A 13,508-nucleotide genomic window follows, 5' to 3' on the forward strand; every position below is an offset into this window, starting at 1 on the left:
AAATTTGGGTAATATGTCGTTGATGGTATACTTAATACTTTTACAAATCACTATTCAATTTCAATTAATCAATTTTTTTTGCTATTAGATTAAGGATTCATTGATTTTATGAGAGAATACCAGAGTCCGGTAAGTATAAATCCTTATTAAAAAAAATTAATAATTTGTAATCACAATAAAGCATTAATCAAAAGTTTTTAATATTATTAAGAGGAACAACAACTTCTCCAATTGTTGGTTGTTGGAGTAATTTATCAGAACCATTGCTTCTTTTCTTCACATTTGATTTCTCTACATTAATTTCCTTATGATCGAACTGTTTCAAGATCTGGCTTTGAGAAACAAACTGATCTTTGCTGATAATTTCGAATCTTCTGTTGCAAATTGGGCACCAACCATCCAAAGAACAATCAGAGTGGAACACATGACAGCATTTAGCAACAACTGCATCTCCATTACCTAATTTCTTGTGGCATTTCGCACAAACCCTTGAATCAATCTTTCTTCCTCTAATTGTATCTTTCATGAAATAAATTTGGTTTCTCAAACATTCATCTTTTTCTATTTTATACAATGTCCTTCCGAACTCGTTTCTTTCGCGGATGGCATTGTAGAAAGCAGCGATTATTGGCTTGGCCACTTTGAAAGGAAGGAAAGAAAACTTTGTCGTAAATTCATCAGCAATTATTGCAGGGTCTATCACCAATGTCATTGCTTTTATGAAATAGCTGAAAACTTTTGTAATTTCAGTTATTTTCTGATCATCGTTATAAAAGCTATACAATGGCAATTGGAATGAGTTGAAACACATCATCCAAATCTTGTTGAAGTCTTCTGTATCACAAGACGATAAAAATTGAGTAACTCTGTTCACAATTTCATAATCATCGTTCATCATTGCGTCGATTATTCCTTTTTCAGCGATTTCAGCTGCTTTATCATAATCACCGAGTAACTGGCAGACTAAAAGGGCTGAATCAAGGATACCGTTATCCAACACAATTTTCAGAAGTTTTTCCAGAGGAATACTTTTCATTCTTGGAATTTCGGAAACAATTTTTTGTGGATTATATTTAGAAAGATAGATTAAATAGCTGAAAATCATCTCATCATTGGAATTATAGCATGCCCAGTCACTCAAAAACAAGTACTTCAGGAAATGCCAGTGACAAACTTTGTCTGATAACAATGTTTTATGAATTTGGTAAATGAAATTCATGTTTTGTGTTTCAATGCATAATTCACTGAATTCTTGTGCATTTAGACGAATTAACCATCTGTAATACATCAACAGACAATCATTGATCTTGTCTTTAACTGTTTCTTTAAGGAGATCTTTGTAAGAAGTCAGTTTATGATCAATAAGTGATAAAATCAAAATTTCTGGATTTTGAAGTTTTTTGATGATTTCGAATTCGATTTCTTGGAAGTTTCCGAGCTGAGAACAGACCAAAAGATGTTTCTTGTTAACTTTATCCTTCTTGAGAATAATTTTAAGCACTTCTTGTCTGAGTTTGAACAATCTTTGGTTCTGCAAACTCAAAAAAGCAAAAATTAAATAAAAATTGTTGTCTGTGATCTCAATTTTGCCAATAAGAATGGAGGAAGTGATCAGATCCCAGCAAGTACTGTCTAATCTAATGTTCGGCATGGTCATTTCACAGAGTTCTTGAGTTCTGTGGTCTAATGAAATCGCGGTACAGAAAATTTCGTCCATTTCGTCTGGATATTGACTGGTTATCTCTTTAATATCTTCAGTGATCAAGTACTCTATGGAATTCTTGATGTTGGTTTGAGTAGTGTTGTTAATTAACATTTCTTTGAGAATTTGGATAATTAATGACCAGTTTTTGTACAAAGTATTGAGCAGCAAGGATAAATATAAGTCTCCAAGATAGTATAAACACAAATCACTTGCGAGTCGAGGTAATTTCGTGATACTTTCGTATAATATTGTATCAATTGTGTTTAATTTCAAAGGAGACCTCATAATATATTCACAGATGCTTTGTTCAGTAATTCCACCTTCTGATTTTTCGTTTTCTTGTTTGGTATTTTTATTATCATTTTCGGTATTTTGATTTTGCTCATTATTATTATCAGTGTTAACATCAGAAGAATTTTTATCATTAGAATTTTGATTTTCGGACGAATTTTGAGTTTTGATATTTTTGATCAAATCAGAATTGAAAATTTTCTCAATAATCTTTCTTGGTATCTCAATGTTTGAAAATTTCTTGCTTTCGATCAAATATTTGACAATCATTTCATTCTTTTCGTTATCAAACGGCAAATCTAAAAGGAAGTCCAGGCATTCAAGTCTTATGCATGTAGAGAACAATAAATTAATATCAAATTTCTCTGATTTTGAATACATAATCAAATATTTTCTCAAATCAAGAACATTGTTTGAAATAATTTGAGAAAATGCATCTGACCAATTATCCTTCTTGATGAGAGCATTCACTCTGTCTTTAACATCTGCTAATGTGCAAATAAAAATCTTATTTCCAACAACGATTATTTTATCGCCTGAAGAGTAGCTCAATCCATTTGGAGCAGCTCCTTTGAATACTTGGGATCCAATGATCAATTCCAAAGTTCCATTGTAAATTGCGAGAGTTGTAACGTCATCAATGACAGCAATCGACTGCGGTGTGCCATGAAACTTGATTTGCTTTATCGGCTTACAGTCTGTGGTCATTAAAGTGACAGAATGACCATTAATACAAGCAATTGTATCTTTAGAGAAAGAAAATTGTAATGCAGAGCTATCTGACTCATAAATCATTTGAAATGCAGGCGTTAATTTGAAAACATGGATGTTTGAAGAAGTTGATAAAAATATTTGGGAATTATATACAGAAAGACATGTTAAAGGCTGTAAGAAGTCATATAATTGGACTGTAGTAATTTGTTTCTTGAATAATTTTGTGGAAATTGTCGATGTATAAACGATGCCATTCGAATCTGAGTGAATTAACGTATTTTGATTGATAAATCGAATTTGCATGACAGTATCATTTGTTTTTGTAGTAATTAAGATATTTTGATCATCAATTAACCAAATAACTATTTCTCCATCGCTATGTCCTGTAGCTACCAGGTTTTTATTAGGACTTATATCTGAACATATGATAACAGAGTCTAATGGAGCTGATTGTCGAGTAATGTTTTTTGTTGTTAACTTTTCTAAATCAAATATCGAGATTTCTTTTGAGGAATAAGCTAAAGAACATATTGGAAAATTAACGGATAGAGAAAGAGGACTTTTGCTACCTAATACAAACTCATTCCTTGTAATGATGTTTAGAAAATCAGATGTTTCATTCATTTCTCTATCTGAAATTCTAAGCTTCGGAAATGATTATTAAGCAGCTGAAATAATGCAGAAACAACCACCAATAAATAAACTTTGAAACTCTAGTCTAAAATAACAATTTGATTCTATATTTAGAATTTTAGAGCATCAAATGCATATTCTATCAGAAACTATATCAAGATGCATAATTTCGAGTAAGTAACCATAGCAACAATTTGAGATGACTACAAAAATTGAGAGTTATTTTTTCCAATGATGTTTTAAAGGTATTTGTTATTATTTGTTCTATGTGTTCAAGATGGTATTGAATATAGCAAAGATGGTCGAGTCCTTATCCGTGCTCCAGATGGTTTCAGTGGTGATGTTGTTATTCCTAAAGAGGTTGTCACAATTGGAACCAGTTCAGAACTTGTTGGGAGTCCATTCTTCAAATGTAAAGACAACATTCGATCACTATCATTCTTCCCTTCATCACAAATTCAAAACATCTGCAGTTTTTGTTTCAGTCAATCCTCATTAGAAAGTGTTGATATGCAATATTGCACATTATTAACATCCCTAAATAACTCTATTTTTCGTCTGTGCCTAAAGCTCCGATCTGTAATCCTCCCACCTAATATTGTTGAAATAAAAAGTGGCTGTTTCAATTGTGCTCCTTTGTCTTCTATTTCCATTCCAGATTCATTGGAATTTCTTGGCGGATGGACCTCAAAAGATGGTTGTGTTTTCTCAGGAGGCATCGTTGCGATATCTATTACTCCTAATTCAAAACTAAAAAAGTTTGGAGGTGAAGCTTTCTCATTTTCCCCATTAAGATCCATATACATTCCAAAATATATTTCAGAAATAACAGCTTCTTGTTTTGTTGGCGATCCGATTGAGAGAATAGAGATCCATCCTGAGAATCCTAACTTCAAAGTTGATGGTCTCTCTCTTTTTAGTGGAAGCAATAATAATACCCTCGTTTATGTATCCATTCAATTTTCTGGAATGTATATAGTTCCAAGTTATGTTACAATTATCTTAGATCAAGCTTTTAGGAAAAGTAAAATAACAAGTATTTCTATTCATAGTGGAGTTTCATCTATAGGCGGATGGTGCTTCGGCGAATCAAGTCTAGTTAATATTGTTCTCCCTGAAAAAGTTGTGAATATTAATGGATATCTTTTTTATAACTGTAAAAACTTGAAAAGTGTAGAGTTTTCCAGTGTACTAAAAAATATCTATGCAAATGCTTTTTATGGATGCAGTTCACTAACAAGCATCGTGTTCCCACAAACATTAGTCGGTATCGGTGAGTCTGCGTTCTATGGATGCACAAGTCTCGTCATCAATTCAAGTCAGAATTCTAATTTCAAGTATGAGAACCAGATGCTTCTCACTGACCAGAAGACGACGATCTCCGAATTCTTTGGTGATAACTCTAACCTCGAAATCACAGCACCTCTCGGAACTACGACAATTGGTTCACGAACATTCATGAACAAACATCTGAAAACTATCAAATTCCAAGGCAACACGCTTACTCGTGTTGGTGATTTGTGTTTTACATCTTCAACTATCCAGAGTATTTCATTTCCGATAGTTTGAGCATCTTAGGAACCAACTGCTTTGAAGGGTGCCAATTTCTGACAAGTGTTTCTTTCTCTAACGCATGTCCTATCACAGAGATTCCAGAAAGGTGTTTTTACAGCTGCAAGAATCTTCAGATCTTGACATTACCAACGTCTATTACTACATTGAAGTCATATGCATTTTTCAACTGCATCAGCATCAGCGACATCGGTCTTAGCAACACACACGTTTCTGTAATCGAAAATTACTGTTTCATGAATTCAGGAATCAGATCTCTGTCTTCATCCTCTAAGATATCATTAGGCTATGGCAGTTTCACTAACAGCAATATTTTTGAAGTCAATATCAAGACAGAGTCTATTCCAGAAGAATGTTTCAAAAACTGCAGTTCACTCACATCATTGACACTTAACGAAGGCATCACTTCCATCTTAGACTCATCATTCCGTTCATGCATCTCTTTATCTTCATTCACCATTCCATCCAGTGTTAAGACTATCCGCTTCTACGCATTCATGTCATGCACACAGTTGAAGACTGTCACGTTGTCTCTTCACAGCGAGATTAGCGAGATCAACGGCGGCACGTTTGCCGACTGTCCTCTTTTGCAGTCCATCAAACTTGATCCAGATGACAAAGAGTTCAAGTTCAGCAACGGTGCTCTCACATTCTACAACAAGACTAAGATCATCACATTCATTCCAAGCAGCAACATCCAGACATTCGTTGTTCCATCTGCGATGGAGAGTATCGGCTCATGCTCATTCTACAATTGCATCAATCTTGTCCGCGTCATTTTCAGTGGCAGCCGTATTAATACTATTGACTACATGGCATTCTATGGTTGCAGTAAGCTTTCATACATCTTCCTTGGCACTGATACGCACGTCACATCCATTGGCACAAATGCCTTTGAAGGATGTTTTCTTCTCAACAGATGTGGTTCAATCACATGTCCATCTGTAACAATTCCTTTATTCGAAGAACATAAAATATCTAAAACATCATTTCTAACAGACTGTGACTACTTCTGTCAATCACTTAACAATGCTAAATCTTCTTTCATCTCACCAATAAGCTTAATCACTCCTTTCATACTCATGTAATATTATAAAAATTTTTTATTCATTATTCTATCCTTTATAAATTAAAACAATTATTTATTTTTTGATGTGTATCGATTAAGTAATTTAGAAAACTTGAGTAACCATAAAAAAAATTAGAAATTGTTTAAAAACGTTTAAATAAACTAATAACTAATACTCTCAGAGAAATCTATGGTTTGAGCTTATATGAATAAATCGTCCAATATCTCTGTGGTGTGTTGTAATTTGACACAACAAGTTCAAATTTTGTAACTTTGAAAGATATTTTTCGAATTTTAAAATCAGAATATTTTGCATTTTGTGCAGTGTCTTTGTTGCCATTATATTTCAAAGCAACTGATATATGTGGTTTAGGAATACGAATGGTTTGTTTGAAAACTTTATTGAACTCATCTAGACAGTCGTGCTGAAGTTTTTTGAAACTTGGTATTCCTGTACCGTAAGGAATTACTGAGAGACCGCCTGGATGTGCAAGATCGAACTTTCCGAGTTCAGAAAACTCAAGTTCAAATTGATGTGTTTTCTTAGCGGCTTCCAAAATTGTTTCATGGATTCTTTTGATTTCGGACTTCGGAATCTCAAAATAATCTAATACAGTAATGTGGAAATCATTATCGTGTTTGTAATAATAATTATAATAATAATTAAGTTTATCACGCAAGTTTTGTAACTCCTTTGCTGCTTCTTGGCTTAATCGAATGCATGAAAATAATCTAACTTTATCTGGATATTCGTCCAAGTTTGGATAAATTGATGTGAAAGAAGATTCGCGAAATTCTTTCTTTTTGATAATTTTTTCGTATTTTTCAACTAATAAATTGTTTAAAGGTTCATTTTCTGTTTTAATATGATTAACAATGTTCAAAACCGAATTTTTTTGGAAAAGAGAATCAATAATTTTAACAATTTGTTTAAATTGTGCTTTATTTAAGATAACATGATCAACTAAATCGATTACATCATTTTCATCTGTAACAAAATCCTGAAAACCTAAATTTTCTAAATAAAGCTGAAGACATTCTTCATAATCATTCATTTGAAATTTTGACTTGACTAAATAAAATACTAAATATCTATTTTTTGGGCTTGAAAACACTAAATAAAGTTTTAATGCAATTGAAAAAGGCGCAATTATTATAACACTCCCAAATTAACATATCTCAGATGGGTAAAGATTGGTAAAGATTGATAATTGCCAAAAGCAATTCTTAATTTGAAATTCTACTAAGCTTTCTAGTTTTCAAATCATTAATTGGGAAATGAAAAACTATGTATAATGCTTCATTGAAAAATCATTTATAAGCCTTATCATATGTATGACTTCTAAAAGGCCCACATAATGCACATCAAATTAATAATATTTTATTCATAATTCGTTGATTTGAAACAAATGTGCTACAAAGATTTATGCCGCTGATTTGTATTCTATTATGTATTAATTGCAGCATTTTGTTATAACCTATTTGATATTAATGCTTTATTGATAAGTCTTATCATATGTGAGACTTGTAAAATGTTCAGTTAATATACATCAAAAAATAAATAATTGTTTTAATTTATAAAGGATAGAATAATGAATAAAAAATTTTTATAATATTACATGAGTATGAAAGGAGTGATTAAGCTTATTGGTGAGATGAAAGAAGATTTAGCATTGTTAAGTGATTGACAGAAGTAGTCACAGTCTGTTAGAAATGATGTTTTAGATATTTTATGTTCTTCGAATAAAGGAATTGTTACAGATGGACATGTGATTGAACCACATCTGTTGAGAAGAAAACATCCTTCAAAGGCATTTGTGCCAATGGATGTGACGTGCGTATCAGTGCCAAGGAAGATGTATGAAAGCTTACTGCAACCATAGAATGCCATGTAGTCAATAGTATTAATACGGCTGCCACTGAAAATGACGCGGACAAGATTGATGCAATTGTAGAATGAGCATGAGCCGATACTCTCCATCGCAGATGGAACAACGAATGTCTGGATGTTGCTGCTTGGAATGAATGTGATGATCTTAGTCTTGTTGTAGAATGTGAGAGCACCGTTGCTGAACTTGAACTCTTTGTCATCTGGATCAAGTTTGATGGACTGCAAAAGAGGACAGTCGGCAAACGTGCCGCCGTTGATCTCGCTAATCTCGCTGTGAAGAGACAACGTGACAGTCTTCAACTGTGTGCATGACATGAATGCGTAGAAGCGGATAGTCTTAACACTGGATGGAATGGTGAATGAAGATAAAGAGATGCATGAACGGAATGATGAGTCTAAGATGGAAGTGATGCCTTCGTTAAGTGTCAATGATGTGAGTGAACTGCAGTTTTTGAAACATTCTTCTGGAATAGACTCTGTCTTGATATTGACTTCAAAAATATTGCTGTTAGTGAAACTGCCATAGCCTAATGATATCTTAGAGGATGAAGACAGAGATCTGATTCCTGAATTCATGAAACAGTAATTTTCGATTACAGAAACGTGTGTGTTGCTAAGACCGATGTCGCTGATGCTGATGCAGTTGAAAAATGCATATGACTTCAATGTAGTAATAGACGTTGGTAATGTCAAGATCTGAAGATTCTTGCAGCTGTAAAAACACCTTTCTGGAATCTCTGTGATAGGACATGCGTTAGAGAAAGAAACACTTGTCAGAAATTGGCACCCTTCAAAGCAGTTGGTTCCTAAGATGCTCAAACTATCGGGAAATGAAATACTCTGGATAGTTGAAGATGTAAAACACAAATCACCAACACGAGTAAGCGTGTTGCCTTGGAATTTGATAGTTTTCAGATGTTTGTTCATGAATGTTCGTGAACCAATTGTCGTAGTTCCGAGAGGTGCTGTGATTTCGAGGTTAGAGTTATCACCAAAGAATTCGGAGATCGTCGTCTTCTGGTCAGTGAGAAGCATCTGGTTCTCATACTTGAAATTAGAATTCTGACTTGAATTGATGACGAGACTTGTGCATCCATAGAACGCAGACTCACCGATACCGACTAATGTTTGTGGGAACACGATGCTTGTTAGTGAACTGCATCCATAAAAAGCACTTGTTTCGATATTTGTTAATGCACTTGAAAACTTCACACTTCTCAAATTTTGGCACAATTCAAAAAGATATGGAGAAATTATATGTATTTTTTCTGGCAACACAATTTCTACTAAATTCGATCCTGCAAAACCCCATTCACCAATTATAGAGACTTCACTATGGATACTAATGCTTTCCATGTTATTATATTTGAGGGCTTGAGAGGCGATATTTGTTACGTAACTAGGAACAGTATATGCTCCTGTATAACGAACAGAAACGAATAATAAAGTATTATTATTATTTCCGCCAAAAATAGACATTTTATCAGCTTTGAAGAATTTATTTGCAGGATCAATTATTATTGTCTCTAACGGAACTTTTTCAAAACATGAAGGAATTAAAATGGTAACTAATTTTGGAATGTAAATTGAACTTAATTTTGAATTAGAGAAGGCACCACTTCCTATCTTATTTAGTTTTGATGTCGGATTGATCGTGATTGAGGAAATACTTCCTGCAAAAACACCTCCATCTTTTGATGTCCATTCGCCAATAGTTTCTAATGAATCTGGAATGGAAACAGAAGATAAAGAAGCTGCATTGAAACATCCACTTTTTATTTCAACAATATTAGGTGGAAGAGTGACAGACTGGAGTTTTGTGCAAAATCTGAAGACAGAGTTATTTAGGGATGTTAATAATGTGCAATATTGCATATCAACACTTTCTAATGAGGATTGACTGAAACAAAAACTGCAGATGTTTTGAATTTGTGATGAAGGGAAGAATGATAGTGATCGAATGTTGTCTTTACATTTGAAGAATGGACTCCCAACAAGTTCTGAACTGGTTCCAATTGTGACAACCTCTTTAGGAATAACAACATCACCACTGAAACCATCTGGAGCACGGATAAGGACTCGACCATCTTTGCTATATTCAATACCATCTTGAACACATAGAACAAATAATAACAAATACCTTTAAAAATTCATTGGAAAAAAATGACTCTCAATTTTTGTAATCACAATTTATTGCATTCTTTGGTAACTCAGAATTAACCTTATTTTTATAAAATAAGTGACAAGTTTTTATCAACTATCAATTACTACATAATGATTATTTTCTTCATGTGAAAGCAAAAATTCGATCGCCTTAATATTCAAAATATGTTTCACACTTTTTCTGAAAAGCTGCAAGCCGATAAAAATGTGAATACATATTTTAATAGGTTCTGATACTTTTTACGTGCTTATTTTATAAGCCTGTAAAAAGTGTCAAGCCGATTGCCATATGAAGTGCAGTTAGTTCATCACCATCTTTTGCATTGTTATCTACGCCAAGTGAAACGAAATATTCGATTAAGGATAGAATATCAAACATTGGTGAATAAATCAAGCAATCATTAATGTCATCAATTTAATAGATATTAAACAGAAAAATGGAAAATCTATGAAAGGAACTATTATTTTATGCTTCAAAATCAGATATAAATAATAGTCTGAAATTTGCATATTATGAGTAAATTTGAATGAGTGAAAGAATTTTTTATTTGGCTAATGAATTTTTTACTATGAAAATTAGGATTCTCGAAATCCATACAAACACTTTTTTAAAAAGCATTTGTATTCAAATTTCGCGAATTTTTATTTGTGATTTTGCCATTGGACCGCCAAATTTATTATAAATTTTGATGAAAATTAGGTCTGGACAGACATGTATAAAATATTATTGCGTTGCTGTAGAATCCTCACAAAATTCACATATATCCATAAAATAACCATAAAATCACAAAATCCAATATTTGTCAAAATATGAATGCATTAGTAGCTACACTTGCTCATAGAAAACTCACAGAAGATTTAAATCGAGACAGTCAAGTCAAATTAATTGATGGAAAACATGAAGCAATAGTATCATTAAAACTCGTCCGATCTTTCAGCAGAAAAGTCTGGAGAGATTTTCTGAGAGGTGATATAATTAAGGAAATTAAAATAAGTTCAGTTAATGATCGCACTTTTGATATCCTTATTCAATTATTTTTAAAAAGCGAAGTCTCTGTCAATGATTATAATGATGAAATGATACAAGAACTCTATCAAATCGGTCTTGAACTAGAAATTGAGGACTTCATAATATGGTATTCCTCAACAATTAACGTGAAAAATATTTCGTTTGATAAAATTATAGAATATTTAACTTTTATTCAAAGAACTCATGAAGATCAGATAATCTTACCAAAATCTCTATCAATCAATCTCAATGAACTTCTCGAAAATATAATAAATTTCATTGGAACAAATGTTATAAATATTGAAATTAATGAGCTCATTGATTTCTGCAGAGTAGGTGTATGTCAATTGCGTGATAATCAAGATTTCATTGATAGAATCATATCTCAATGCGAACAACTTGGCCATTTTCAAAATGAAAAATATGTTGATCATTTGTACATTTTTTTGCTCGAATTGATTAATGATAGTAGCATTTTTGGTTATTTAATTGAAAAGATGGATGTTGAGAAAATAAAACCATCAGCAATGAGCAGCATAATTGATTTGGTCAAGAATGATGAGTATAAAGAATATCACACAATTATTTTGGAAATGAACAAAAAGTTTATCAATATTAATGAGAGGAATCCATTGGAGATTAAAACTCAGAATGCCCAACTAATGTCATTTGTTTCCATTACTTGTGAAATTTTACAATCTAATCAAACGAGAGAAATTTCAATTCAGAAATTTCTAGATATATTTCAAATACAAAACAATTTTGATGATATTTATAACTTCTTTTCTCAAAAGGCTGAAATGAATGATAGCTACACAATTAAAGTTGCATGTACAATTGGATTATCAGAAACTATTGATGATCAACAAAATACAATTCTTCTTTCTGCGTGTTTGAAGAACAATTACATTCTTGTGGAATCTCTTATCAACAACAGATGCAACAAAGCAGCTATTAATTCAATGAAAGATAATGCAATTCTTTGTACCTCGATCAGCGGCTGTATAAAAATATTTGACTTTCTAGTTACGAATGGCTTAGATGCTAATTATGTTAATGAAAATTCAGGAAAGAACGCATTATTAATTGCATGCGAGAATGGCAACTTCGAATTAATCAAGCATTTAGTATCACTTGGTTTTTCAACATTGTATACTGATAGAGAAAATGAAAATTGTGTTTTCCTCGCTGTTTCTTCGGGCAATTTGGAAATTATTAAATATTTAATTACAAACGATGCTGTTCCTACTCAACAATCATCAAATAATGATCTTCCTATTTTGAGATCCGTCATGCTTGGACACCTTGACATTTTCACGATTTTACTTCAATATCCTCGCAATCAAAATGTTGATGAAAACTTTCTAACAATTGCAATTTCTAATCAAAGATTCAATATAATAAAATATATTCTCGATATAAAATTAACCAAAATTCAAGAAAAACATATAGAATTAGCCAAATCATGTCTTTCAAATTGCAATTCTCCTGAAGAAATCGAAGTTCGAAAGATGATTGACCCAAATATTTCATACAATGATCCGGCTAATGAATCTATTTCAAATGAAAAGAATCATAGCAATTTTATACCAGCTGACACTAATAAAAATGAATTATCATCTTCAACTGAATATTACTCTTACTCGGATTATTCATATTCTGATGAATAAACTTAAGTAAAATATTTATTTTTTTCGTTATCTTTAAAGAAATATCTGAATTCCATGTTGAGTTTTAAATCATCACTGACTTCAATTGTAGATCCTTTTCCGAATGTAAAAATAATCATCATGGAACAAATATATCGATTCTTGAAGTACGTCCAATGAAATACTTTCTAATGGAATACCATGAGGTAATGCAATCTTTTTTTGCTTGTATGATATTTCCAAACTCGTTACTATTATCCCTATTTTTATTTTTGTCACTTTTTATGAATTTACCCCAAACTTCAACATCAGAATTCACAGAAGAAACGCCGAATGATGTGCCTCTGATTCCTCTTGAACCAAACATTCAAATTAAAGATTCAAGTGCTGATACTGTTGACATGCAACCTATATCATATAGAATTCACAGCGGTCGCCCTGATGGAAATGCATTAAACAGTTCAAGAGAACCTAAATCGCAAGAACCAGTTATTAACAAAAGTTGTTGTTGCATTTTATTATAATTTTTTTTGTTTTAATGCTTTTAGATATGTTTTATTCACAAGAAGTATGACACAAAACAAAATTTTATCTTACATATTCATTAGTTTTGTTTCTACTATTGGATATTTCATTATATTTTTCGAATTTACCAAATTACTTTCAATTCCACTATATCATACAATTTGTATTTTTTCAAAAACTATTTTTCATTACAATTCATCAACAAATTCCTAACTTTTAAAAATTCTATTTCAGAAAGTATTTCATTCAAAGAAGTACTTGGTCCAGCAAGATTCTGAAAGGCATTG

General features: G+C 32.1%; 8 protein-coding genes across 8 annotated transcripts; 3 read left to right on the top strand and 5 right to left on the bottom strand.

The window, feature by feature from the left end:
* Nucleotides 1–187: 187 nt before the first annotated feature.
* Nucleotides 188–895, bottom strand: TVAGG3_1007870 (VPS8 subunit of corvet complex family; the record flags this gene model as incomplete). Its single annotated transcript, XM_001309235.1, has 1 exon — nt 188–895. One exon carries the CDS (start codon nt 893–895, stop codon nt 188–190), a length of 708 nt encoding a protein of 235 aa, XP_001309236.1.
* Nucleotides 896–1,022: 127 nt separating this feature from the next.
* On the bottom strand, nt 1,023–3,334 carry TVAGG3_1007880 (VPS8 subunit of corvet complex family; the record flags this gene model as incomplete). The annotated part of the gene is made up of 1 exon (XM_001309234.2): nt 1,023–3,334. A coding segment is annotated over one exon (2,312 nt), but the record flags the coding sequence as incomplete, so codon positions are not given.
* Nucleotides 3,335–4,507: 1,173 nt separating this feature from the next.
* Nucleotides 4,508–4,912, top strand: TVAGG3_1007890 (ribonuclease inhibitor domain-containing protein; the record flags this gene model as incomplete). The annotated part of the gene is made up of 1 exon (XM_051254471.1): nt 4,508–4,912. One exon carries the CDS (start codon nt 4,508–4,510, stop codon nt 4,910–4,912), a length of 405 nt encoding a protein of 134 aa, XP_051080045.1.
* A 1,260-nt stretch (nt 4,913–6,172) lies between these two features.
* TVAGG3_1007900 (RNA 2',3'-cyclic phosphodiesterase family) lies at nt 6,173–7,039 on the bottom strand (the record flags this gene model as incomplete). Its single annotated transcript, XM_001309232.1, has 1 exon — nt 6,173–7,039. The coding sequence occupies one exon, from the start codon at nt 7,037–7,039 to the stop codon at nt 6,173–6,175; it is 867 nt and encodes a 288-aa protein (XP_001309233.1).
* Nucleotides 7,040–7,599: 560 nt separating this feature from the next.
* Nucleotides 7,600–7,965, bottom strand: TVAGG3_1007920 (ribonuclease inhibitor domain-containing protein; the record flags this gene model as incomplete). The annotated part of the gene is made up of 1 exon (XM_001309231.1): nt 7,600–7,965. The coding sequence occupies one exon, from the start codon at nt 7,963–7,965 to the stop codon at nt 7,600–7,602; it is 366 nt and encodes a 121-aa protein (XP_001309232.1).
* A 408-nt stretch (nt 7,966–8,373) lies between these two features.
* TVAGG3_1007910 (uncharacterized protein) lies at nt 8,374–9,750 on the bottom strand (the record flags this gene model as incomplete). Its single annotated transcript, XM_001309230.2, has 1 exon — nt 8,374–9,750. A coding segment is annotated over one exon (1,377 nt), but the record flags the coding sequence as incomplete, so codon positions are not given.
* Nucleotides 9,751–10,848: 1,098 nt separating this feature from the next.
* Nucleotides 10,849–12,717, top strand: TVAGG3_1007930 (positive regulation of MDA-5 signaling pathway; the record flags this gene model as incomplete). The annotated part of the gene is made up of 1 exon (XM_001309229.1): nt 10,849–12,717. One exon carries the CDS (start codon nt 10,849–10,851, stop codon nt 12,715–12,717), a length of 1,869 nt encoding a protein of 622 aa, XP_001309230.1.
* A 263-nt stretch (nt 12,718–12,980) lies between these two features.
* On the top strand, nt 12,981–13,220 carry TVAGG3_1007940 (uncharacterized protein; the record flags this gene model as incomplete). Its single annotated transcript, XM_001309228.1, has 1 exon — nt 12,981–13,220. One exon carries the CDS (start codon nt 12,981–12,983, stop codon nt 13,218–13,220), a length of 240 nt encoding a protein of 79 aa, XP_001309229.1.
* Nucleotides 13,221–13,508: the final 288 nt, after the last annotated feature.

This window comes from Trichomonas vaginalis, chromosome I, assembly GCF_026262505.1.
Source record: "Trichomonas vaginalis G3 chromosome I, whole genome shotgun sequence".
NCBI lineage: Eukaryota > Parabasalia > Trichomonadida > Trichomonadidae > Trichomonas > Trichomonas vaginalis.